General features: G+C 42.8%; 1 protein-coding gene across 1 annotated transcript in view; it reads left to right on the top strand.

Moving 5' to 3' along the window:
* The window catches only part of LOC139382525 (metabotropic glutamate receptor 5-like), a 123,981-nt gene that overhangs the window by 6,223 nt on the left and 92,758 nt on the right, over positions 1-25,000 (top strand). Inside the window, exons 4-5 of the mRNA XM_071126620.1 lie at positions 14,066-14,140; positions 14,400-14,574. Of these exons, the coding sequence (XP_070982721.1) occupies positions 14,066-14,140; positions 14,400-14,574 (250 nt within the window). The remainder of the gene's footprint in view (positions 1-14,065; positions 14,141-14,399; positions 14,575-25,000) is intronic.

Genomic DNA, 25,000 nt, shown 5'->3' with positions numbered 1-25,000 from the left:
TGCAGCGTGATCTGGGTTCCACATATTTTATTGATAAGTGAACCGCACAAAAAAAACAAAGAATACACAACCAGTGACGTTTATGCAGTGCTCACAGGCAACTACACAGAAACAAGAACCCACAAAACACAGTGGAGAAATGGCTGCCTAAATATGATCCCCAATCAGAGACAACGATAAACAGCTGCCTCTGATTGGGAACCATACCAGGCCAACATAGAAATAAAACACCTAGATAAGAACACCCCCCCTAGTCACACCCTACCAAACCAAAATGACAACCCCTCGTGACAACCCCTCCCTATCTACATCTCTCTCTCTCTCAACCCCTCTCCTTCTCTATATCCCACTGCCCCCCCTCTCTATCCCCCCTCTCTCTACCCCAGACAGAGCTGTCTGTCTGGTCTCCTGAGAGGGAACATTAAATGGACAGTGCTTATTTGGTCTGAGATGATACCTCTCAGGGGATTAAAACTGTTGGATTGGAGTGTGTGGGAGAGAGAGAGAAAGAGAGAGTATGTGTGTGTGTCTGTGTCTGTGTGTGTGATGGGTAGTGTCTATGTGTGTAGATGTGCTTTTGTGCGTGTGTGATTAATGGGATATGTCAGGGTTGTTGCCATGGTAAACAGGGTCAGAATAATCTGGTTGGAGTTAAAATCTTTTTAGGAAATACAACATATGTGTGTGTATGGGTGTGTGTGTTAGTGTGTGTAATATATTAAGGTTGTAGGAGAGACATATCCTCGCCAGACACTAACTTGTGTGTATGTGTGTATTGAGTGTGTGTTGGAGAGTATTGGCCTGTATTGCCACCTCTCACTATTTGAGGTGTAAACTGAGTTGTTATCTTGAACTGTCTCTCTGAAACATGATAGGCTGTCACTCTGCCATTCTACCCTAGGCATTTCTATGTCCTTCTGCCATTCTATGCCAGGCATTTCTATGTTTGACATGTTATTACAAATCTTAAGCAGCACAGGATTAAAGTGAAAGAGGAGGAGGGAGATAGAGGTAATGAACAATAGAGAGAGAGAGAGAGAGAGAGAGAGATGGAGGGAGGGAGAGAGGAAGAGAGATGGAGAGAGAGAGATGTTGAGAGACCATTTCACTTAGAATGAATTGATGTCCATTACAGTGGCAGATAATGGTTGTTATTACTGAGGCCTAACACACTGTCTGTCTCTGGCTTCCACTTAGGGGAATATTACATCAACTTCCCACCAAACATGCACACAACACGTTTGTCATGTTCTCAGAACACGTTTGTCATGTTCTCAGAACACGTTTGTCATGTTCTCACAACACGTTTGTCATGTTCTCAGAACACGTTTGTCATGTTCTCAGAACACGTTTGTCATGTTCTCAGAACATGTTTGTCATGTTCTCAGAACACGTTTGTCATGTACTCAGAACACGTTTGTCATGTTCTCAGAACACGTTTGTCATGTTCTCAGAACACGTTTGTCATGTTCTCAGAACGCGTTTGTCATGTTCTCAGAACGCGTTTGTCATGTTCTCAGAACGCGTTTGTCATGTTCTCAGAACGCGTTTGTCATGTTCTCAGAACGCGTTTGTCATGTTCTCAGAACGCGTTTGTCATGTTCTCAGAACACGTTTGCCATGTTCTCAGAACACGTTTGTCATGTTCTCAGAACACGTTTGTCATGTTCTCAGAACACGTTTGTCATGTTCTCAGAACGCGTTTGTCATGTTCTCAGAACGCGTTTGTCATGTTCTCAGAACGCGTTTGTCATGTTCTCAGAACGCGTTTGTCATGTTCTCTGAACACGTTTGTCATGTTCTCAGAACACGTTTGCCATGTTCTCAGAACACGTTTGTCATGTTCTCAGAACACGTTTGTCATGTTCTCAGAACACGTTTGTCATGTTCTCAGAACACGTTTGTCATGTTTTCAGAACACGTTTGTCATGTTCTCAGAACACGTTTGTCATGTTCTCAGAACACGTTTGTCATGTTCTCAGAACACGTTTGTCATGTTCTCACAACACGTTTGTCATGTTCTCAGAACACAAGATATTGTTCTTGACACGTTTCATGGTAACATTGCAGGAATATTCATGTGTCCAGTTTTTTGTGGGTTAGGAGAATATTTCACCAATGTCACACTAAACATACACAGAACATGATTGCCATGTTATCGGAATATAAGATATTCATGTTCTAGACACGTTTCATGGGAACGTTGCCAGAACATTTCTGTTTATCAGTTGTCAGGATGTAGTCTCATGGTACAATTTAAATATATATATATTAAAGTTTCCTTACACATCACGTCTTGTTACTTCTGCAAAAGCCAATCAAAGCCCTATTGATAAACCACTGATCCATTCATAGCTGTTTGCCAGTTGGCAAGGTTAAGGATACTCACAAACACACCCAAATGCTTACCCCTGTCAAGTCATTTTAACAGGTTAACAAGGCCTACCAACATAAGACAACTATACTGAAAACCCTTCAATTGCTGAAATAAGTCAATCAAATCAATGACAGTCAGAATGACTAATGCATGCCATGGACATGGTGGTGTTGAAGGAAGATCGGTGTCCCGAGAGGTTGTGAGATCAGATCCCAGGTGAGGACTGTTGAATAATAATTACTGTATAAATCAACATGCAAAATGTAATCATTTGTCAAATATTTAAATTGAAAAACACTGTATATTAAAAGCACTTTGTGTTTGAGTATCCTTGACAACAGACAAAGAGTTCTGAATGGTTCAGAGGTTCTGGGCCTTGATTGACTTGACAACAGACAAAGAGTTCTGAATGGTTCAGTGGTTCAGGGCCTTGATTGACTTGACAACAGACAAAGAGTTCTGAATGGTTCAGTGGTTCAGGGCCTTGATTGACTTGACAACAGACAAAGAGTTCTGAATGGTTCAGTGGTTCAGGGCCTTGATTGACTTGACAACAGACAAAGAGTTCTGAATGGTTCAGTGGTTCAGGGCGTTGATTGACTTGACAACAGACAAAGAGTTCTGAAAGGTTCAGTGGTTCAGGGCCTTGATTGACTTGACAACAGACAAAGAGTTCTGAATGGTTCAGTGGTTCAGGGCCTTGATTGACTTGACAACAGACAAAGAGTTCTGAATGGTTCAGTGGTTCAGGGCCTTGATTGACTTGACAACAGACAAAGAGTTCTGAATGGTTCAGTGGTTCAGTGCGTTGATTGACTTGACAACAGACAAAGAGTTCTGAAAGGTTCAGTAGTTCAGGGCCTTGATTGACTTGACAACAGACAAAGAGTTCTGAATGGTTCAGTGGTTCAGGGCCTTGATTGACTTGACAACAGACAAAGAGTTCTGAATGGTTCAGTGGTTCAGGGCCTTGGTTGACTTGACAACAGTAACAAGGTGGGATGTGTAATGAAACCAAAACATTTTTTTATGGAATATTCTCCTGACCCTCAGAAAACTGGACACATGGCCTCCCGGGTGGCGCAGTGGTTAAGGGCGCTGTACTGCATCGCTAGCTGTGCCATCAGAGTCCCTGGGTTCGCGCCCAGGCTCTGTCGTAACCGGCCGCGACCGGGAGGTCCGTGGGGCGACGCACAATTGGCCCTAGCGTCGCCCGGGTTAGGGAGGGCTTGGTCGGTAGGGGTGTCCTTGTCTCATCGCGCACCAGCGACTCCTGTGGCGGGCTGGGCGCAGTGCACACTAACCAGGTCGCCAGGTGCACGGTGTTTCCTTCGACACATTGGTGCGGCTGGCTTCCGGGTTGGATGCGCGCTGTGGCTTGGTTTCGTTGTGTATCGGAGGACGCATGACTTTCAACCTTCGTCTCTCCCGAGCCCGTACGGGAGTTGTAGCGATGAGACAAGATAGTAGCTACTACAACAATTGGATACCACGAAATTGGGGAGAAAAAGGGGTACAATTAAAAAAAAAAAAAAAAAAAAAAAAAAAAAAAACCTGGACACATTGTTCTTGCAAATTTCCCATGAAACGTGCCTAACATCTGTGTATGTTTGGTGGGACGTTGATGGAATATTCTCCTAACCCACTGAAAACTGGACACATGAATGCTCTTGCAACGGCCTAGGAAACATGTCTTGAACATTTAATATGGTATATTCTGAGAACATGGTAACCACGTTCTGGGTATGTTCTGTTTGACATTAAGGGAATGTTCTCCTAACTCTTAACTCGAACGCCAATAGGTTCTCAGAAGGTTTTTGCTAACATAGATAGAATGTTTGGTAAGACTTCACTTGACGCCCAGTGTCATAATGTGTTATGACACGGTCATAACCATGAAATAATAAGTCATAACAGCTGACATAACGTGTCATAACCTGTTAATAATATGGACATACCACTGTCATGAAACATATATTTAGACCTGTTGTGACATATATTGTATTACTTTATGGCTGGTTATGACACCTACGTAAGAGTGTCAAAGCCCACTAAACCTACCAGGGTAGTTACTTTATGGCTGGTTATAACACCTACGTAAGAGTGTCAAAGCCCACTAAACCTACCAGGGTAGTTACTATATGGCTGATTATGATACCTACGTAAGAGTGTCAAAGCCCACTAAACCTACCAGGGTAGTTACTTTATGGCTGGTTATAACACCTACGTAAGAGTGTCAAAGCCCACTAAACCTACCAGGGTAGTTACTATATGGCTGATTATGACACCTACATAAGAGTGTCAAAGCCCACTAAACCTACCAGGGTAGTTACTTTATGGCTGGTTATGATACCTACATAAGAGTGTCAAAGCCCACTAAACCTACCAGGGTAGTTACTATATGGCTGGTTATGACACCTACATAAGAGTGTCAAAGCCCACTAAACCTACCAGGGTAGTTACTTTATGGCTGGTTATAACACCTACGTAAGAGTGTCAAAGCCCACTAAACCTACCAGGGTAGTTACTTTATGGCTGGTTATGACACCTACATAAGAGTGTCAAAGCCCACTAAACCTACCAGGGTAGTTCTTTTATGGCTGGTTATGACACCTACATAAGAGTGTCAAAGCCCACTAAACCTACCAGGGTAGTTACTTTATGGCTGGTTATGATACCTACATAAGAGTGTCAAAGCCCACTAAACCTACTAGGGTAGTTACTTTATGGCTGGTTATGATACCTACATAAGAGTGTCAAAGCCCACTAAACCTACAAGGGTAGTTACTTTATGGCTGATTATGACACCTACATAAGAGTGTCAAAGCCCACTAAACCCACCAGGGTAGTTATTTTATGGCTGGTTATGATACCTACATAAGAGTGTCAAAGCCCACTAAACCTACTAGGGTAGTTACTTTATGGCTGGTTATGATACCTACATAAGAGTGTCAAAGCCCACTAAACCTACAAGGGTAGTTACTATATGGCTGGTTATAACACCTACATAAGAGTGTCAAAGCCCACTAAACCTACAAGGGTAGTTACTATATGGCTGGTTATAACACCCACATAAGAGTGTCAAAGCCCACTAAACCTACCAGGGTAGTTACTTTATGGCTGGTTATAACACCTACATAAGAGTGTCAAAGCCCACTAAACCCACCAGGGTAGTTATTTTATGGCTGGTTATGATACCTACATAAGAGTGTCAAAGCCCACTAAACCTACTAGGGTAGTTACTTTATGGCTGGTTATGATACCTACATAAGAGTGTCAAAGCCCACTAAACCTACAAGGGTAGTTACTTTATGGCAGGTTATAACACCTACATAAGAGTGTCAAAGCCCACTAAACCTACAAGGGTAGTTACTATATGGCTGGTTATAACACCTACATAAGAGTGTCAAAGCCCACTAAACCTACCAGGGTAGTTACTTTATGGCTGGTTATAACACCTACATAAGAGTGTCAAAGCCCACTAAACCTACCAGGGTAGTTACTTTATGGCTGGTTATGACACCTACATAAGAGTTTCAAAGCCCATAAAATCTCCCACACAAGGCAAAACATTCCATTACACCATAGCCTACTCGTCAACAGTATGTTTATGTAACATTTTTAATAGACTATATTAAATGACCATTGTCATTGTGCACACACAGTGACGTCAGACATGCACCTACTCCAATGCTCTGTTGCTGATGACTGGGATGAATGCAGGTGCATATTTCAGGAGCAGGACAAGACACCCTCTTTTTGACTTATGACTGATATAAGGGCCTATATGGCTTATATGAGTATGGTGGTCATAATGCTTCATAACAGTGTCATAAAGTGTATTTTCTTAGTCCAAGTAAAGTGACACAGGATGGACGTAATTCTTCATGACAGTGATATAAAGTCGGGGTGTATCTTAACATCTGTGAAGAAATTATTTGGGCTACAATTTCTGAGGCTGGTAACTATAATGAACTTCTCCTCTGCAGCAGAGGTAACTCTGGGTCTTCCATTCCTGTGTCGGTCCTCATGAGAGCCAGTTTCATCATAGCGCTTGATGGTTTTTGCGACTGCACTTGAAGAAACTTTCAGTTCTTGACATTTTCTGTATTGACTGACCTTAATTTAACTTCTCTTTGCTTATTTGAGCTGTTCTTGCCATAATATTGACTTGGTCTTTTACCAAATAGGGCTATCTCCTGTATACTACCACTACCTTGTCACAACAAAACTGATTGGCTCAAACACATTAAAAAGGAAAGAAATTCCACAAATTAACTTCTAACAAGGCACACTTGTTAATTGAAATGCATTCCAGGTGACTACGTCATGGTGCTGGTTGAGAGAATGCCAAGATTGTGCAAAGCTTTCATCAAGGCAAAGGGTGGCTACTTTGAAGAATCTCAAATATAAAATATATTTGGATTTGTTTAACACTTTCTTTTGGTTACTACATGATTCCATATGTGTTATTTCATAGTTTTGATGTCTATACTATTATTCTTCAATGTATAAAATAGTAAAAATAAAGAAAAAGCTTTAAATGAGTAGGTGTGTCCAAACTTTTGACTGGTACTGTCTATTTGTTTTAGGGCTTTGTGTTTTTATCTAGATAGGACAGCGAAGAGGAGAAAGGAAAGGCAGGAGAAATTGTCAAAAGGACACGGGTCAGATTGGAACCCATAGTGGCTGTGGTAGTAACCACTGGACCATACAGGCCATGCATCTCGACAGTCTAAAGTGGTCTTCTGGGGCCCTTTCCTGTGTTAAATAGCTGAACTGGTGGGCGCTATTTCCTATTTGGCATCTATGTTATACCTCACTGTTAGCAGTTGATGTTACTCTTCAATAACACAGACCCCAAAGAAAATCAGGGGGAGGAAAATAGCTTTATTCAAAGAGAACAAATCATGTGGGGAGGTAGATGGTAGATGTTCATTCTCCCCTGTCCTCAGTGGTTCTCTCCAGTGATTCTCTCCACAGAACAAAGGGACAGGGTGTAGTTTTATAACCCAGCCCTAGCCTGTGGTTGATCAATTACAATTCCTTGCAATAACACTGGGCCAATGGCCAAATAACAAGTATCCTATTTCAGGTTCAAAGTATAAACAATGTGGACCAATGAGAACTTGCCATGTAGCTATGAGTCCCGGACTGAAATTCCTCCCATGTGTCTGACCTATTGATCAATACTTCCCTATTACAGAACAAAACACAATGTCCTTTGATCGTTTGTAATCTATTGACCTCTCGTCTTCTGCGTTGTGTATTTCTCTTCACCCATGACTTCAAGTGAATACCACGGATGACGGAGAAACCAGAGAGGAAATAACTGAACGAGAAGATGAGGAGATCTGAGTGGAGGAGAATGAGCTGAGAACAGATGAGGGGTGGTCAGGTGTTTCTAGTGTAAGCCAGAGTCCTGGTGAGAATTGGTTTGTCCTGAGCAGATAATTGCCATTGTGATGGGAACGGCTGTGACACAGCTGAGACCGAATGGAGAGCACATTATGTGTTGTTGGCTGCTGTTCCGCTCTGCTCACTTCTGTGTCTCTAAAGCTATTATATTGTGTATAGAGATATATGTTTCTCTGCTCTCTATTTTCCTCACTCCCGCCAGGAAGCAGGCTCTCCTTAGCTCTCTCACTGTGTCTTTGTGCATAGATGTGTGTGTAGATGAGATAGATTCCCAGTTTGACTGGTTACGTGCCATTCGGGCTGGAGTGTGTGTGTGTTTACCCACATAAAAAATACTATAGTATACTGTAAATAGTGTAGTATTACTATATTTATATACTATAGTATTCACTGTAGTGTTTTTGTGGACTTTACTATAGTATACTGTAAATAGTGTAGTATTACTATATTTATATACTATAGTATTCACTGTAGTGTTTTTGTGGACTTTACTGTAGTATACTGTAGTATTCACTGTACATTTTAACATTTAACATATGTCATTTAGCAGACGCTCTTATCCAGAGCGACTTACAGTAGTGAGTGCATCCATTTTCATACTTAATATTGATACACAGTATTGAAAACATATGCACTCAGTAAATTACTGTAGTTTTGTTAGTGCTACCTACTGTAAGTAGGTAGAACTGGAGTCTGAACAAAGCTTCTGCTTTTGTATACTACAACATAATATAGTAAGTACAATACAATCGAGGGATACTACAGTGTGTAGTATAGTATTCTACAGTATACTACAACATAATATAGGATATAGTAAGTACTGCACACGATTGAGGGATACTACAGTGTGTAGTATAGTATTCTACAGTATACTACAACATAATATAGGATATAGTAAGTACTGCACACGATTGAGGGATACTACAGTGTGTAGTATAGTATTCTACAGTATACTACAACATAATATAGGATATAGTAAGTACTGCACACGATTGAGGGATACTACAGTGTGTAGTATAGTATTCTACAGTATACTACAACATAATATAGGATATAGTAAGTACTACACACGATTGAGGGATACTACAGTGTGTAGTATAGTATTCCACAGTATACTACATACAGTTGAAGTCGGAAGTTTACACCTTAGCCAAATACATTTAAACTCAGTTTTTCACAATTCCTGACATTTAATCCTAGTAAAAATTCCCTGTCTTAGGTCAGTTAGGATCACCACTTTATTATAAGACTGTGAAATGTCAGAATAATAGTAGAGAGAATGATTTATTTCAGCTTTTATTTATTTCATTACATTCACAGTGGGTCAGAAGTTTATATACACTCAATTAGTATTTGGTAGCATTGCCTTTAAATTGTTTAACTTGTGTCAAACGTTTCGGGTAGCCTTCCACAAGCTTCCCACAATAAGTTGGGTGAATGTTGGCCCATTCCTCCTGACAGAGCTGGTGTAACTGAGTCAGATTTGTAGGCCTCCTCGCTTGCACACGCTTTTTCAGTTCTGCCCACACATTTTCTATAGGATTGAGGTCAGGGCTTTGTGATGGCCACTCCAATACCTTGACTTTGTTGTCCTTAAGCTATTTTGCCACAACTTTGGAGGTATGCTTGGGGTCATTGTCCATTTGGAAGACCAATTTGTGACCAAGCTTTAACTTCCTGACTGATGTCTTGAGATCTTGCTTCAATATATCCACATAATTTTTCTCCTCATGATGCCATCAATTTTGTGAAGTGCACCAGTCCCTCCTGCAGCAAAGCAACACCACAACACGATGCTGCCACCCCCGTGCTTCAAAGTTGGGATGGTGTTATTTGGCTGGCAAACATCCCCCTTTTTCCTCCAAACATAACGTTGGTCATTATGGCCAAACAGTTCTATTTGTGTTTCATCAGACCAGAGGACATTTCTCCAAAAAGTACGATCTTTGTCCCCATGTGCAGTTGCAAACCGTAGTCTGTTTTTTTTAATGGCGGTTTGGGAGCAGTGGCTTCTTCCTTGCTGAGCGGCTTTTCAGGTTATGCCGATATTGGACTCGTTTTACCGTGGATATAGATACTTTCGTACCTGTTTCCTCCAGCATCCTTTGCTCTGTTGTGCTCTGTTGTTCTGGGTTTGATTTGCACTTTTCGCACCACAGTACGTTCCTGAGTGGTATGATGGCTGCGTGGTCCCATGGTGTTTATACTTGCATACTATTGTGTGTACAGATGAACGTGGTACCTTCAGGCGTTTGGAAATTGCTCCCAAGGATGAACCAGACTTGTGGAGGCATACAAGTTTGAAAGTAGGCCTTGAAATACATCCACAGGTACACCTCCAATTGACTCAAATTATGTAAATTAGCCTATCAGAAGCTTCTAAAGCCATGACATAATTTTCTAGAATTTTCCAAGCTGTTTAAAGGCACAGTCAACTTAGTGTATGTAAACTTCTGACCCACTGGAATTGTGATGCAGTGAATTATAAGTGAAATAATCTGTCTGTAAACAATTGTTGGAAAAATGACTTGTGTCATGCACAAAGTAGATGTCCTAACCGACTTGCCAAAACTATAGTTTGTTAACAACAAATTTGTGGAGTGGTTGAAAAACAAGTTGACTCCAACCTAAGTGTATGTAAACTTCCGACTTCAACTGTATTACTATAGCATTATATAGATTTCTATAGTAAGTACTAAGGTATTCTATAGTAAACTGTAGCATTTTTTCATGTGGGGATTTGAGTGTGTTTATGTGTGTGTATCCTGTAAGTGGTGTCATGTCAGGGTCTAAAGAATCTTCTCTCCTCCGATCTCCGTGGCAACATCTGTTCTCTGTCACAGGAATTTACAGTGTCAGACACATCACATAGCCTGGCCCCGGACAGAATGCATGTCTGTGAATTTGCGCTTATTAAGTGTCTGTATTTGTGTGTAAGTGTCTGTTGGCTTGGACATGGGCATACGTGTGTTTGAGTGTGTGTATGTATGTGTGGTATGGGGTGAGCGTGTGTGAGTGTGTGTGTGTGTGTGTAAGGGGTTGGGCTGTCTGTGCCATCTGTCTCCTGCTCCTCTCACTGAGACACTAATTACAGGACTTTACACGTTGCCCTGCTACCCAAGACCACACACACGCACACGCACACGCACACGCACACACACGCACACCAGAGGATGCTGGTGGGAGGAGCTATAAGAGGACGGGCTCATTGTAATAACTGGAATGGAATCAGTGGAACGGAGTCAAACATGTTGTTTTTATGTGTTTTCATGTTGTTTTCATGTGTTTTCATGTTGTTTTCATGTGTTTTCCAGTTTTAATGTCACGTGCACAAGGACAGTGAAATGCCTTTCTGGCCAGCTCAACAATGCACTTATCAATATCAACCTAATACTAAAACACACAATAAGAAATAAGAAAAATATGAGAAAGTAAGAAGTTATACTGTATATATACAGGGTCAGTTCCAGTACCATATTAACAATGTGATAGAGGTAGATATATATAGTGGCCAAGGCTTTCGACTCTGTCAATCACCGTATTCTTATCAGCAGATTTAACAACCTTTGTTTCTCAAATGACTGGTTCACCAACTACTTCGCAGACAGAGTTCAGTGTGTCAAATCGGAGGGCCTGTTGTCCGGACCTCTGGCAGTCTCTATGGGGGTACCACAGGGTTCAATCCTCGGGCTGACTCTTTTCTCTGTATATATCAATGATGTCGCTCTTGCTGCGGGTGATTCTCTGATCCACCTCTACGCAGACGACACCATTCTGTATACATCTGGCCCTTCTTTGGACACTGTGTTAACTAACCTCCAGACGAGCTTCAATGCCATACAACACTCCTTCCGTGGCCTCCAACTGCTCTTAAACTCTAGTAAAACTAAATGCATGCTCTTCAACCGACTGCACCTGCCCGTCCGACTAGCATCATACTCTTGGCGGTTCTGACTTAGAATATGTGGGCAACTGCAAATACCTAGGTGTCTGGTTAGACTGTAAACTCTCCTTCCAGACCCATATCAAACATCTCCAATCCAAAATTAAATCTAGAATTGGCTTCCTATTTCGCAACAAAGTCTCCTTCACTCATGTTGCCAAACATACCCTCGTAAAACTGACTATCCTACCGATCCTCGACTTCGGCGATGTCATTTACAAAATAGCCTCCAACACTCTACTCAGAAAACTGGATGCAGTCTATCACAGGGCCATCCATTTTGTCACCAAAGCCCCATATACCACCCACCACTGCGACCTGTATGCTCTAGTCGGCTGGCCCTCGCTTCATATTGGTTGCCAGACCCACTGGCTCCAGGTCATCTATAAGTCTATGCTAGGTAAAGCTCCGCCTTATCTCAGCTCACTGGTCACGGTAACAACACCCAATACCTGCTGGAGCACGTGCCCCAGCAGGTATATCTCACTGGTCATCCCCAAAGCCAACACTGTCACGACTTCTCCCGAAGTCGATGCCTCCTTGTTCGGGCGGTGTTCGGCGGTCGATGTCGCCGGTCTTCTAGCCATCGCTGATCCATTTTTCATTTTCCATTTGTGTTGTCTTGTTTTCCCACACACCTGGTTTCATTTCCCTCATTATGTGTTGTGTATTTAGCCCTCTGTTTCCTCATGTCTTTGTGCGTGATTGTTTATTGTTAGGTCGGTATGTTTCCGTTTATTCCCGGGTGCTGTTTTACCCGTGTTTAGTCACTATTTTGTTCGCACATTGGGTTTGTTTTTTATTTATTTTTTATTTTTTAATGTATCTGTTATTTTACCAGGTAAGTTGACTGAGAACACATTCTCATTTACAGCAACGACCTGGGGAATAGTTACAGGGGAGAGGAGGGGGATGAATGAGCCAATTGTAAACTGGGGATGATTAGGTGACCGTGATGGTTTGAGGGCCAGATTGGGAATTTAGCCAGGACACCGGGGTTAACACCCCTACTCTTACGATAAGTGCCATGTGAACTTTAATTATCTCAGAGAGATAATTAAGAGTCAACTCAGATAGTCTGTGTAGCTATTTTGTTAGCTATTTAACAGTCTATGGCTTTGGGATAGAAGCTGTTCAGGAGCCTGTTGGTGTCAGACTTGATGCATCAGTACGGAAGCAGAGAGAACAGTCTATGGCATGGGTGGCTGGAGTCTTTAACAAATTTCCTGGGCCTTCCTTTCACGTCGCCTGATGTACTGACTGATGTACTGACTGATGTACTGACTGATGTACTGACTGATGTACTGAGTGATGTACTGAGTGATGTACTGACTGATGTACTGACTGATGTACTGACTGATGTACTGACTGATGTACTGAGTGATGTACTGACTGATGTACTGACTGATGTACTGAGCTGTTTAATGTGTTTGGTACCATTCTATTGATTCCATTCCAGCCATTACAATGAGCCCATCCTCCAATAGCTCCTCCCACCAGCCTCCTCTGACCAACACACACACAGGATTTTACACCTGGCTACATGGGCTCTGCTCCTGCTAACTACATCAGTACAGATCTGATACTATTACATTGTAAATTCTCTGTGTAATCATTTGGTGTTTGGAGCCCACTGGGACTTGTGAGGGAATCAGAGCTGGGAGATTAATGATCTTGTGAAAAAACTGATAAGTAAAAATTGATGAAGATGAAGGAGGGAATAAAATAGAAGGAGAGATGAAGGAGACGGTGAGATGGAAAGACAGGGAGAACAAGAGAGAGAAAGAGAAGGGAATCCTATCAAACACTGTCACTATGCACTCCCCTTCATTTGCATCAATTCCAGGTCATCCACTTCCTCTTCTTATCTGCTATTTATTTATTTATTTTATTTAACCTTTATTTAACTAGGCAAGTCAGTTAAGAACAAATTATTTAAAAAATTACAGCCTACCCTGGCCAAACCCTAACGACGCTGGGCCAATTGTGCACCGGGACTCCCTCTCTCTGTCTCTCTGTCTCTGTCTCTGTCTCTGTCACTCTCTCTCTCTCTCTCTCTCTCTCTCTCTCTCTATCTCTCTCTGTCTCTCTCTCTCTCTCTCTCTCTCTCTCTCTGTCTCTCTCTCTCTCTCTGTCTCTCTCTCTCTCTCTCTCTCTCTCTCTCTGTCTCTCTCTCTCTCTTTCTTTCTCTGTGTGTCTTCATTTAGAACTGAGACTATTACTCTCGTTGAGCATTCTATACATTAAACATGTAATCTCTTCCTCTCTTTCTCTCTTTCCCCTGTCCTCTCTTCCTGTCACTCACCGCCCTCTCTCCTGTCTCCTAGGTAACTACGGGGAGAGTGGGATGGAGGCGTTCAAGGATATGGCTGCCAAGGAGGGCATCTGCATCGCCCACTCTGGTAAGCTCCTACTGGTGATGTCATTAACCAGGAAGTACATCTAGTGTGCGTGCCACATGGAACCACCTCGGGGCAGATTACATCCTATTTAGTGCACTAGTTTTATCTCCAGCCATGTGCAAAAATAGTGCACTATGTGGTGAATAAGATATTAGGTAAGTTTCCCTTGGGGAAATTACATGAAGTGAAACAGGGACAATTAAATGACTTCTAAAGCTCCTTGATCACTTACCTCATCTCCTGATGTGTCCTATGATAGGTAAGATCTGGAGCAACGCAGGGGAGAAGAGTTTTGATAGGCTGCTGGAGCGTCTCAGAGCCCACCTGCCCAAGGCCAGGGTGGTAGCCTGCTTCTGTGAGGGCATGACAGTCAGGAACATCCTCATGGCCATGAGACGACAGGGACTGGTGGGGGAGTTCCTACTGGTCGGCAGGTCAGTGGACACTGGAACTGCAGAGATACACACAAACACATACTGATACGCACACACGACACTGTACACATTGAGTGTTTGTGTGTGGTGTGAGGGTATGAGTGAGGGGATTGGATTAGATAGGAGGGTAAGATAATACATATGTGGAGAGCGGGGTGGAGAGAGAGAGAGAGAGAGAGAGCGAGAGAGAGAGAGAGAGGTGAACTATTGTAGGAGGGTATGGCTAGGTCCTCTGAGTATATTTGCAAATAGGATCTAAAGACTTACCAGCTCTCTACCTCCACCCACCCCACTCTCTCTCTCTCTCTGCTACTCTCTCTCTCCCTCTCCCTCTCTCTCTCCTCTCCCTCCTTCCCTCTATCTCTCTCTCTCCTCTATCTCTCTCCTCTCTCTCTCTCTCTGCTACTCTCTCTCTCTGCTACTCTCTCTCTCTGCTACTCTCTATCTCTCTGCTACTCTCTCTCTCTCTCTCTCTCTCCTCTCCCTCCTTCACTATATCTCTCTCTCTCTGCTACTCTCTCTCTCTCTCTCTCTCTCTCTCTCGCTCTCTCTCCTCTCCATCTCTCTCTCCTCTATCTACTCTCTCTATCTGCTACTCTCTCTCTCTCTCTCTCTCTCTCTCTCTCCTCTCCCTCCATCTCTCTCTCTCCTCTCCCTCCTTCACTCTCTCTCTCTCCCTCTCCTCTCTCTCTCCTCTCCCTCTCTCTCTCGCTCTCCTCTCCCTCTCTATCCCTCTCTGTATGCATCTTCTCTCTACCACATTCTCTGTCTTCCTCTCTGCCCCTAGCAGCACTGCTTTGTTCTACTTCTCTCTTGTGCCCCCCCGCACCCCCAAGAGTTCCGAGGTGTTTCTGCTCGAGGCACAGACCCCACCCCATCCCACAATGCACTAGGGGACAACTGCTTCCTCTGCATGTGTGTGTGTATATGCATGTGTGTATGTGGGTGTGAGGCAGACAGGCAGAGTCGGTGTGTGTGTATGTATGTATGTGTGTGTGGGTGTGAGGCAGACAGGCAGAGTAGGTGTGTGTGTATGTGTGTGCATGCCAAGTTCGCTCTGGCCTCTTGTTGCCATGCCAGCCTTTTAATTAACATAGTCCTAATCATTTCAGCACCATGAAGAATAGAGATAGGATAACATGACATGTGAGTCTATCTAATGTTAAAGTCATTACATTTAATTTAATTTCTATTCCATTCTATTTATCCCTTCAGTAACCTTACCTGAATAGCAGAGTGATCATCATCATCATCATCATCATCATCATCGATACCATGCTCTTCATTCACTTAGTAACTGGGAGGCAGGTATGTAAACACATCAGGAGGAAAGTCATTCAATCACTTGTATAACTGTCTTTACCAATCCATTTGTCACTAAGTGCTGAACAGCAACCCAACCCCCTAGATGGGATCACTGCCTCACACTCTGAAGGACCTCAACCTCCCAGCATTATTACTACCTGCAACCTGCACCTGTTTCCTGCCAGGGATCTATAGTGACTCACGTTATCCCATCACACTGGCCCCACCCACCTGTCACTCATCTCATGGTTCCAATCACCATGGCAACAGCCAGGCAGGCTGCTAATGCTATCACACTAACAGGATGTAACTAAAGATTGAGTGGGTGCTGTAAGTGTGTTTATGTCCCCTCCATTGTGGAAAGGAAGAGGAGGTGAGAGAGACAGAGAGAGATAGCGAGGGTAGGAGACAGACAGCGAGTGTAGGAGACAGACAGCGAGGGTAGGAGAAAGACGGCGAGGGTAGGAGACAGACAGAGAGGGTAGGAGACAGATAGTGAGGGTAGGAGACAGAGAGGGTAGGAGACAGACAGCGAAGGTAGGAGACAGACAGCGAGGGTAGGAGACAGACAGAGAGGGTAGGAGACAGACAGAGAGGGTAGGAGACAGATAGCGAGGGTAGGAGACAGATAGCGAGGGTAGGAGACAGAGAGGGTAGGAGACAGGGAATCAATCTACTTAATGTGAAGATGTACAAACTATTTCTCTCTCCTTCACACACCATCCCAGTCACTTATAAGTCTCAATTGGTGAGAAAGACCAGTCACTCCTCAGTAACCATCCAACCTGTCAAACTCACCAGAGTTGATTATAATTACGCTTGTTAATTGAATATCAGCGTTCGTTAGCCTCGCTCTGTGAAAATGGGGGATATTCCCAAATTAAAGATTGTACCAGGTTGGCACATTTCTGTCCGATGCTCCAAACAGGAGTGGTGCTTTGGATTCCCCCATGAAACCTTCACACATTCCGTTTAGCTCAGTATAATTGCATTACGTCTACACACACACACACACACACACACACACACACACACACACACACGCACACACACACACACACACATACACACACACACACACACACACACGCACACACACACACACACACACACGCACGCACGCACACACACACACACATACACACACACACACACACACACACACACACACACACACACACACACACACACACACACACACACACACACACACACACACACAGACCCTTGCGTACACTTGTGTGTGTGTATGCAGTCTGTTAGTATTGATTCCCTCTCTCCCACCGTCCCTCGTGGCGCCAGCCAGCTACAAACCCAGTAATGAATAGTACTGTTGAGATTAAGGTCCAAAACACCACATTACATGTGCACGTGCACGCACACACACATACACACTTTCAGAGTAGCCTATACTGTAGTGTTGGTATATGCAGAAAGAGAGAGAGAGAGAGACAGAGAGAGAGAAAGTGTGTGTGTGTGTGTGCAGGGTTGGGTAGGTTACTTTCTAAATGTAATCCATTCCAGTTACTAGTTACCTGTCCAAAAACTTAACTTTTGGATTACCCAAACTCAGAAACGTGATCTGATTACTTTCAGTTACTTTTGGAAAACTTTCCCCTGAAGAGGCATTAGAAGAAGAGTCATCAAATACATTTGGTGTGTCATCATAGTAGTCTCTGTCGTCATGGTGGCCTCTATCATCATAGTAGTCTCTGACATCATAGTAGTCTCTGACATCATAGTGGTCTCTGACATCATAGTGGTCTCTGACATCATAGTGGTCTCTGACATCATAGTGGTCTCTGACGTCATAGTGGTCTCTGACATCATAGTAGTCTCTGACATCATAGTAGTCTCTGACATCATAGTGGTCTCTGACATCATAGTGGCCTCTATCATCATAGTGGCCACTGACATCATAGTGGCCTCTATCATCATAGTGGCCTCTATCATCATAGTGGCCTCTGACATCATAGTGTATGTGTACTCCATCAGTGTGTATGTGTACTCCATCAGTGTGTATGTGTACTCCATCAGTGTGTATGTGTACTCCATCAGTGTGTATGTGTACTCCATCAGTGTGTATGTGTACTCCATCAGTGTGTATGTGTACTCCATCAGTGTGTATGTGTACTCCATAAGTGTGTATGTGTACTCCATAAGTGTGTATGTGTACTCCATCAGTGTGTATGTGTACTCCATCAGTGTGTATGTGTACTCCATCAGTGTGTATGTGTACTCCATCAGTGTGTATGTGTACTCCATTAGTGTGTATGTGTACTCCATCAGTGTGTATGTGTACTCCATCAGTGTGTATGTGTACTCCATAAGTGTGTATGTGTACTCCATCAGTGTGTATGTGTACTCCATAAGTGTGTATGTGTACTCCATCAGTGTGTATGTGTACTCCATAAGTGTGTATGTGTACTCCATCAGTGTGTATGTGTACTCCATCAGTGTGTATGTGTACTCCATCAGTGTGTATGTGTACTCCATCAGTGTGTATGTGTACTGCATCAGTGTGTATGTGTACTCCATCAGTGTGTATGTGTACTCCATCAGTGTGTATGTGTACTCCATCAGTGTGTATGTGTACTCCATCAGTGTGTATGTGTACTCCATCAGTGTGTATGTGTACTCCATCAGTGTGTATGTGTACTCCATCAGTGTGTATGTGTACTCCATCAGTGTGTATTTTTACTCCATCAGTGTGTATGTGTGTGTGTGTACAGTATGTGTGTGTGAATATGTGTGTGTTTGTGTTTCTACTCCCTGAGGAGTTACGGCTCATTGGGCTGCAGTGGATTCTGTGGTTCATTATAAATAAACTGGGGTTGCAAAGCTACCACTAGTTTATCAAAGTTAATGCAATCGTCAGCAGTTTGGGTAATTAACAGAAAATCTATGGCAATCTATCGTAACTTTTGTATTTTATACTTGAATAAGTTTCTAGTAGATAGACCATATGGTTCAAGAGAAAATAGCCTAATTAATGAAAAAAGCATGTAATCAACAATGGCATTATTTTATAATATTTGCGCTTTTATCCCAAGCGTCTCATAGGCGGTCCCGGGAATCGAACCCACTATCCTGCCGTTGCAAGCGCCATGCTCTACCAACGGCTAGAAGACTTTTCCAACTATTTACTTTATGTACAACTGCCAGCAGTTTGACATCAAAACATTGACAACAAATACGTACTGACATAATAAAATAAATAAAAGTGTGTAAAAAAATAAATATATATATACAGTACCAGTCTAAAGTTTGTACACACCTACCCTAACACCTCATTTTTTATATTTTCTACATTGTAGAATAATAGATAAACCATCAACTCGTGACAACATCAAAACTATGAAATAACACAGATGGAATCGTGTACTGTAGTAAGCAAAAAAGTGTTAAACAAATCAAAATGTATTTTAGATTTTAGATTCGTCAAAGTAGCCACCCTTTGCCTTGATGACAGCTTTGCACACTCTTGATCCAACTCATCCCAAACTGTCACACCCTGACCATAGTTTACTTTGTATGTTTCTATGTTTTGGTTGGTCAGGGTGTGATCTGAGTGGGCATTCTATGTTACATGTCTAGTTTGTCCAGTTCTATGTTCGGCCTGATATGGTTCTCAATCAGAGGCAGGTGTTCGTCATTGTCTCTGATTGGGAACCATATTTAGGTAGCCTGGGTTTCACTGTGTGTTTGTGGGTGATTGTTCCTGTCTATGTGTTTTCACCAGATAGGCTGTTTAGGTTTTCGTTACGTTCTTTATTTTGTAGTGTTTGTATTGATTCGTGTTTTACGTTTGTTTATTAAAACATGGATCGCAATCGACACGCTGCATTTTGGTCCGACTCTCCTTCACATACAGAAAACCGTTACACAAACCATCTTAATTTGGTTGAGGTCGGGTGATTGTGGAGGCCAGGTCATCTGATGCAGCACTCCACCATTCTCCTTATTGGTCAAATAGCCCTTACACTGCCTGGAGGTGTGTTGGGTCATTGTCCTATTGAAAAACAAATGATAGTCCCACTAATCACAAACCAGATAGGATGGCGTATTGCCGCAGAATGCTTTGGTAGCCATGCTGGTTAAGTGTGCCTTGAATTCTAAATAAATCACAGACAGCAAACCACCCTCACACCAGCAAAGCACACCCACACCATCACACCTCCTCCCCCATGCTTCATGGTGGGAACCACACATGCGGAGATCATCCGTTCACCTACTCTGTGTCTCACAAAGACACGGCAGTTGGAACCAAATACCTCAAATTTGGACTCATCAGACCAAGGACAGATTTCCACTGGTCTAATGTCCATTGCTTGTGTTTTTTGGCCCAAGCAAGTCTCTTCTTCTTATTGGTGTCCTTTAGTAGTGGTTTCTTTGTAGCAATTCGACCATAAAGGCCTGATTCACACAGTCTCCTCTGATCAGTTGATGTTGAGATGTGTGTTACTTGAACTCTGTGAAGCATTTATTTAGGCTGCAATTTTTGAGGCTGGTAACTCTAATCAACTTATCCTCTGCAGCAGAGGTAACTCGGGTCTTCCTTTCCTGTGACGGTCCTCATGAGAGCCAGTTTCATCATAGCGCTTGATGGTTTTTGCGACTGCACTTGAAGAAACTTTCAAAGTTCTTGACATGTTCCGGATTGACTGATCTTCATGTCTTAAAGTAATGATGGACTGTCATTTCGCTTTGGATATTTGAGCTGTTCTTGCCATGATATGGACTTGGTATTTTACCAAACAGGGCTATCTCCTGTATACCACCCTACCCTCTCACAACACAACTTATTGTCTCAAATGCCTTAAGAAGGAAAGAAATTCCACAAATGAGCTTTTAACAAGGCGCACCTGTTAAGTGAAATGCATTCCAGGTGACCACCTCATGCAGCTGGTTGAGAGAATGCCAAAAGTGTGCAAAGCTGTCGTCAAGGTAAAGGGTGGCTACTTTGAAGAATCTCAAATATAAAATATATTTGGATTTGTTTAACACTTATTTGGTTACTACATGATTCCTTATGTGTTATTTCATAGTTTTGATGTTGTCACTAGTTGATGGTTTATATTAAGGATGTTAAACAGCTTCGTCATTCTATTTTCAATTTTTAAAAGTTTTTTATTTAACTAGGCAAGTCATTTCAGAACATATTCTTATTTACAATGACGGCCTAGGAACAGTGGGTTAACTGCCTTGTTCAGGGGCAGAACAACAGATTTGTACCTTGGGGATTCAATCTAGCAACCTGCTGGTTACTGGCCTAATGCTCTAACCACTAGGCTACCTGCCTCTAACCACTAGGCTACCTGCCTCTAACCACTAGGCTACCTACCTCTAACCACTAGGCTACCTGCCTCTAACCACTAGGCTACCTGCCTCTAACCACTAGGCTACCTGCCTCTAACCACTAGGCTACCTGCCTCTAACCACTAGGCTACCTGCCTCTAACCACTAGGCTACCTGCCTCTAACCACTAGGCTACCTACCTCTAACCACTAGGCTACCTGCCTCTAACCACTAGGCTACCTGCCTCTAACCACTAGGCTACCTGCCTCTAACCACTAGGCTACCTACCTCTAACCACTAGGCTACCTGCCTCTAACCACTAGGCTACCTGCCTCTAACCACTAGGCTACCTACCTCTAACCACTAGGCTACCTGCCTCTAACCACTAGGCTACCTGCCTCTAACCACTAGGCTACCTGCCTCTAACCACTAGGCTACCTACCTCTAACCACTAGGCTACCTGCCTCTAACCACTAGGCTACCTGCCTCTAACCACTAGGCTACCTGCCTCTAACCACTAGGCTACCTGCCGCCCCAAATTATCATGCGATAAGACCAGAGACTCTTAGACACCTAATCTGAAGTACAAAAAGGTCCACTAGACATCGTGTGACAGGTTACATAAAATCCTTGAAAAATATACAATTCTGGTAGTTTACTGGTAAACTTTGAAAGTTTCCAGTAAATAACCTCCCTTTGCAAGCCTAAAATAAACACTCGGAAGAACACACACACACACACACACACACACACACACACACACACACACACACACACACACACACACACATACACACTAGTGATGCTCGGGTTGACTGCTAACTTGCAGTCCCTGCTGTTATACAGTATCTTATGGGAGGGCAGTGTAACGCTCGTCCTCTTCTTCTGAAGAGGAGTAAGAGATATCGGACCAATTTGCAGCGTGGTAAGTGTCCATTTTAATAAGACAAACTGAACACTACAAAATACTAAATAACAAAGTGAAAGAACGAAACAGTCCCGTGTGACGCAAACACTGACACGGAAAATAATCACCCACAACTCAACAGTGAAACCAGGCTACCTAAGTATGGTTCTCAATCAGGGACAACCAGGCTACCTAAGTATGGTTCTCAATCAGGGACAACCAGGCTACCTAAGTATGGTTCTCAATCAGGGACAACCAGGCTACCTAAGTATGGTTCTCAATCAGGGACAACCAGGCTACCTAAGTATGGTTCTCAATCAGGGACAACCAGGCTACCTAAGTATGGTTCTCAATCAGGGACAACCAGGCTACCTAAGTATGGTTCTCAATCAGGGACAACCAGGCTACCTAAGTATGGTTCTCAATCAGGGACAACCAGGCTACCTAAGTATGGTTCTCAATCAGGGACAACCAGGCTACCTAAGTATGGTTCTCAATCAGGGACAACCAGGCTACCTAAGTATGGTTCTCAATCAGGGACAACCAGGCTACCTAAGTATGGTTCTCAATCAGGGACAACGATTGACAACTGCCTCTGATTTAGAACCATACCAGGCCAAACACAGAAATCCCAAATCATAGAAAAAGGAACATAGACTACCCACCCCAACTCACGCCCTGATCACACTAAAACAAAGACAAAACGAAGGAACTAAGGTCAGAACGTGACAGGCGGGTTGAATAAAGAGAAGATAATAACTTTAAAAAATCCAGAAATGTATCATTCTGGTGCAATTTATATCGCTACATTGAGGTTTTTCTTTCATTATTTTAATCTATCTGGTATTAGTACTAAACCTAAACTTTAGGGGTTAACTATATGCGTGGCAAATAGCCGACACAGCCAATCGGCAAATAAATGATTTTGGGAACGGCAGAAAACGGGCAGAAAAAGTTAACATTGACCCACGGAGGAAAAAAGAACAATGTCGGAGTTTAATTCAATAAGAGATAAGCTGTGAAATGGAGAATTGAAAATAATGAGAAACCAGGACCAGAAACCAGGACCAGAAACCAGGACCAGAAACCAGGACCAGAAAAGTCATGTTTGGGAAAGATTAGGTGAAGTGGTAGAAGAGGATGATAGCAGTGTAGTGATGTGATGATTGTGAGGCTCTGTACAAATTCAACAGCCACAACACAGGACTTCAAATAGGCCTGTTGCACGTCAAGGGAACTGTAGCCTACTGTTCAGATGGCTTAAATGGACACTGACTGTAGGTTGATAAACTCTCACATTGCCTTAATATTAACTCCTGCAGAATTAAGCATTTCTTGCAGTAAAATTAGGCTAAAATTGGACTCAGGAACAGGACTGGAGGAACATGATTTCGTTCAGCATCTTCAGAGAATGTGAATGTGCAGTTAGGGACCGTCTGTAAAGGTGCTTTCTTTATCAGCATCATAAAAACTGTTAGTATTTCAAACACATAAAATATGGATCTAAGTCGAACTGAAATCTGATCAGAAACACGTTGGGTCATTTTCACAGCTTTGTATTTCCTTACAACCGGTCAAACTGATGTCATTTGGACATTTTGCACAGAAAATCTTTCCCGTTTGTTGTTGTTGTTGTTGTTAGCCTATCGCATTTTCTCCCCGGTCCCTAAACATCTTTGCGCTGTGAAAGAAGCAGAGATGACAGATGTTAACTAGATTGAAGCATTCAATTCTATCGATCAATTACATTATTCTGGTGAGAAAGGGTTTATTTAGTTTTCTAGGGCAACATATAATGACACAAAAGAAGCTGCATGTATCTAAATATAGACAAGTTGACAAACAAATAGCCTACTAAAATGTTGGAAATTATTAGCAGAAACATTTAGTCAGCCACCAATTGTGCAAGTTCTCCCACTTAAAAAGATGACAGAGGCCTGTAATTCATCATCATAGGTACACTTCAACTATGACAGACAAAATGAGAAGAAAAAAAATCCAGAAAATCACATTGTAAGATTTTTTATGAATTTATTTGCAAATTGTGGTGGAAAATAAGTATTTGGTCACCTACAAACAAGCAAGATTTCTGGCTCTCACAGACCTGTAATTTCTTCTTTAAGAGGCTCCACTGTACTCCACTCATTACCTGTATTAATGGCACCTGTTTGAACTTGTTATCAGTATAAAAGACACCTGTCCACAACCTCAAAAAGTCACACTCCAAACTCCACTATGGCCAAGACCAAAGAGCTGTCAAAGGACACCAGAAACAAAATTGTAGACCTGCACCAGGCTGGGAAGACTGAATCTGCAATAGGTAAGCAGCTTGGTTTGAAGAAATCAACTGTGGGAGCAATTATTAGGAAATGGAAGACATACAAGACCACTGATAATCTCCCTCGATCTGGGGCTCCACACAAGATCTCACCCCGTGGGGTCAAAATGATCACAAGAACGGTGAGCAAAAATCCCAGAACCACACGGGGGGACCTAGTGAATGACCTGCAGAGAGCTGGGACCAAAGTAACAAAGCCTACCATCAGTAACACACTACACTGCCAGGGACTCAAAACCTGCAGTGCCAGACGTGTCCCCCTGCTTAAGCCAGTACATGGCCTGGCCCATCTGAAGTTTGCTAGAGAGCATTTGGATGATCCAGAAGAAGATTGGGAGAATGTCATATGGTCAGATGAAACCAAAATATAACTTTTTGGTAAAAACTCAACTTGTCGTGTTTGGAGGACAAAGAATGCTGAGTTGCATCCAAAGAACACCATACCTACTGTGAAGCATGGGGGTGGAAACATCATGCTTTGAGGCTGTTTTTCTGCAAAGGGACCAGGACGACTGATCCGTGTAAAGGAAATAATGAATGGGGCCATGTTTCGTGAGATTTTGAGTGAAAACCTCCTT

This window comes from Oncorhynchus clarkii, chromosome 24 (genome assembly GCF_045791955.1).
Source record: "Oncorhynchus clarkii lewisi isolate Uvic-CL-2024 chromosome 24, UVic_Ocla_1.0, whole genome shotgun sequence".
NCBI lineage: Eukaryota > Metazoa > Chordata > Actinopteri > Salmoniformes > Salmonidae > Oncorhynchus > Oncorhynchus clarkii.
Note: the sequence above shows the minus strand (reverse complement) of the source record. Positions and strands in the feature narration are given on the sequence as shown.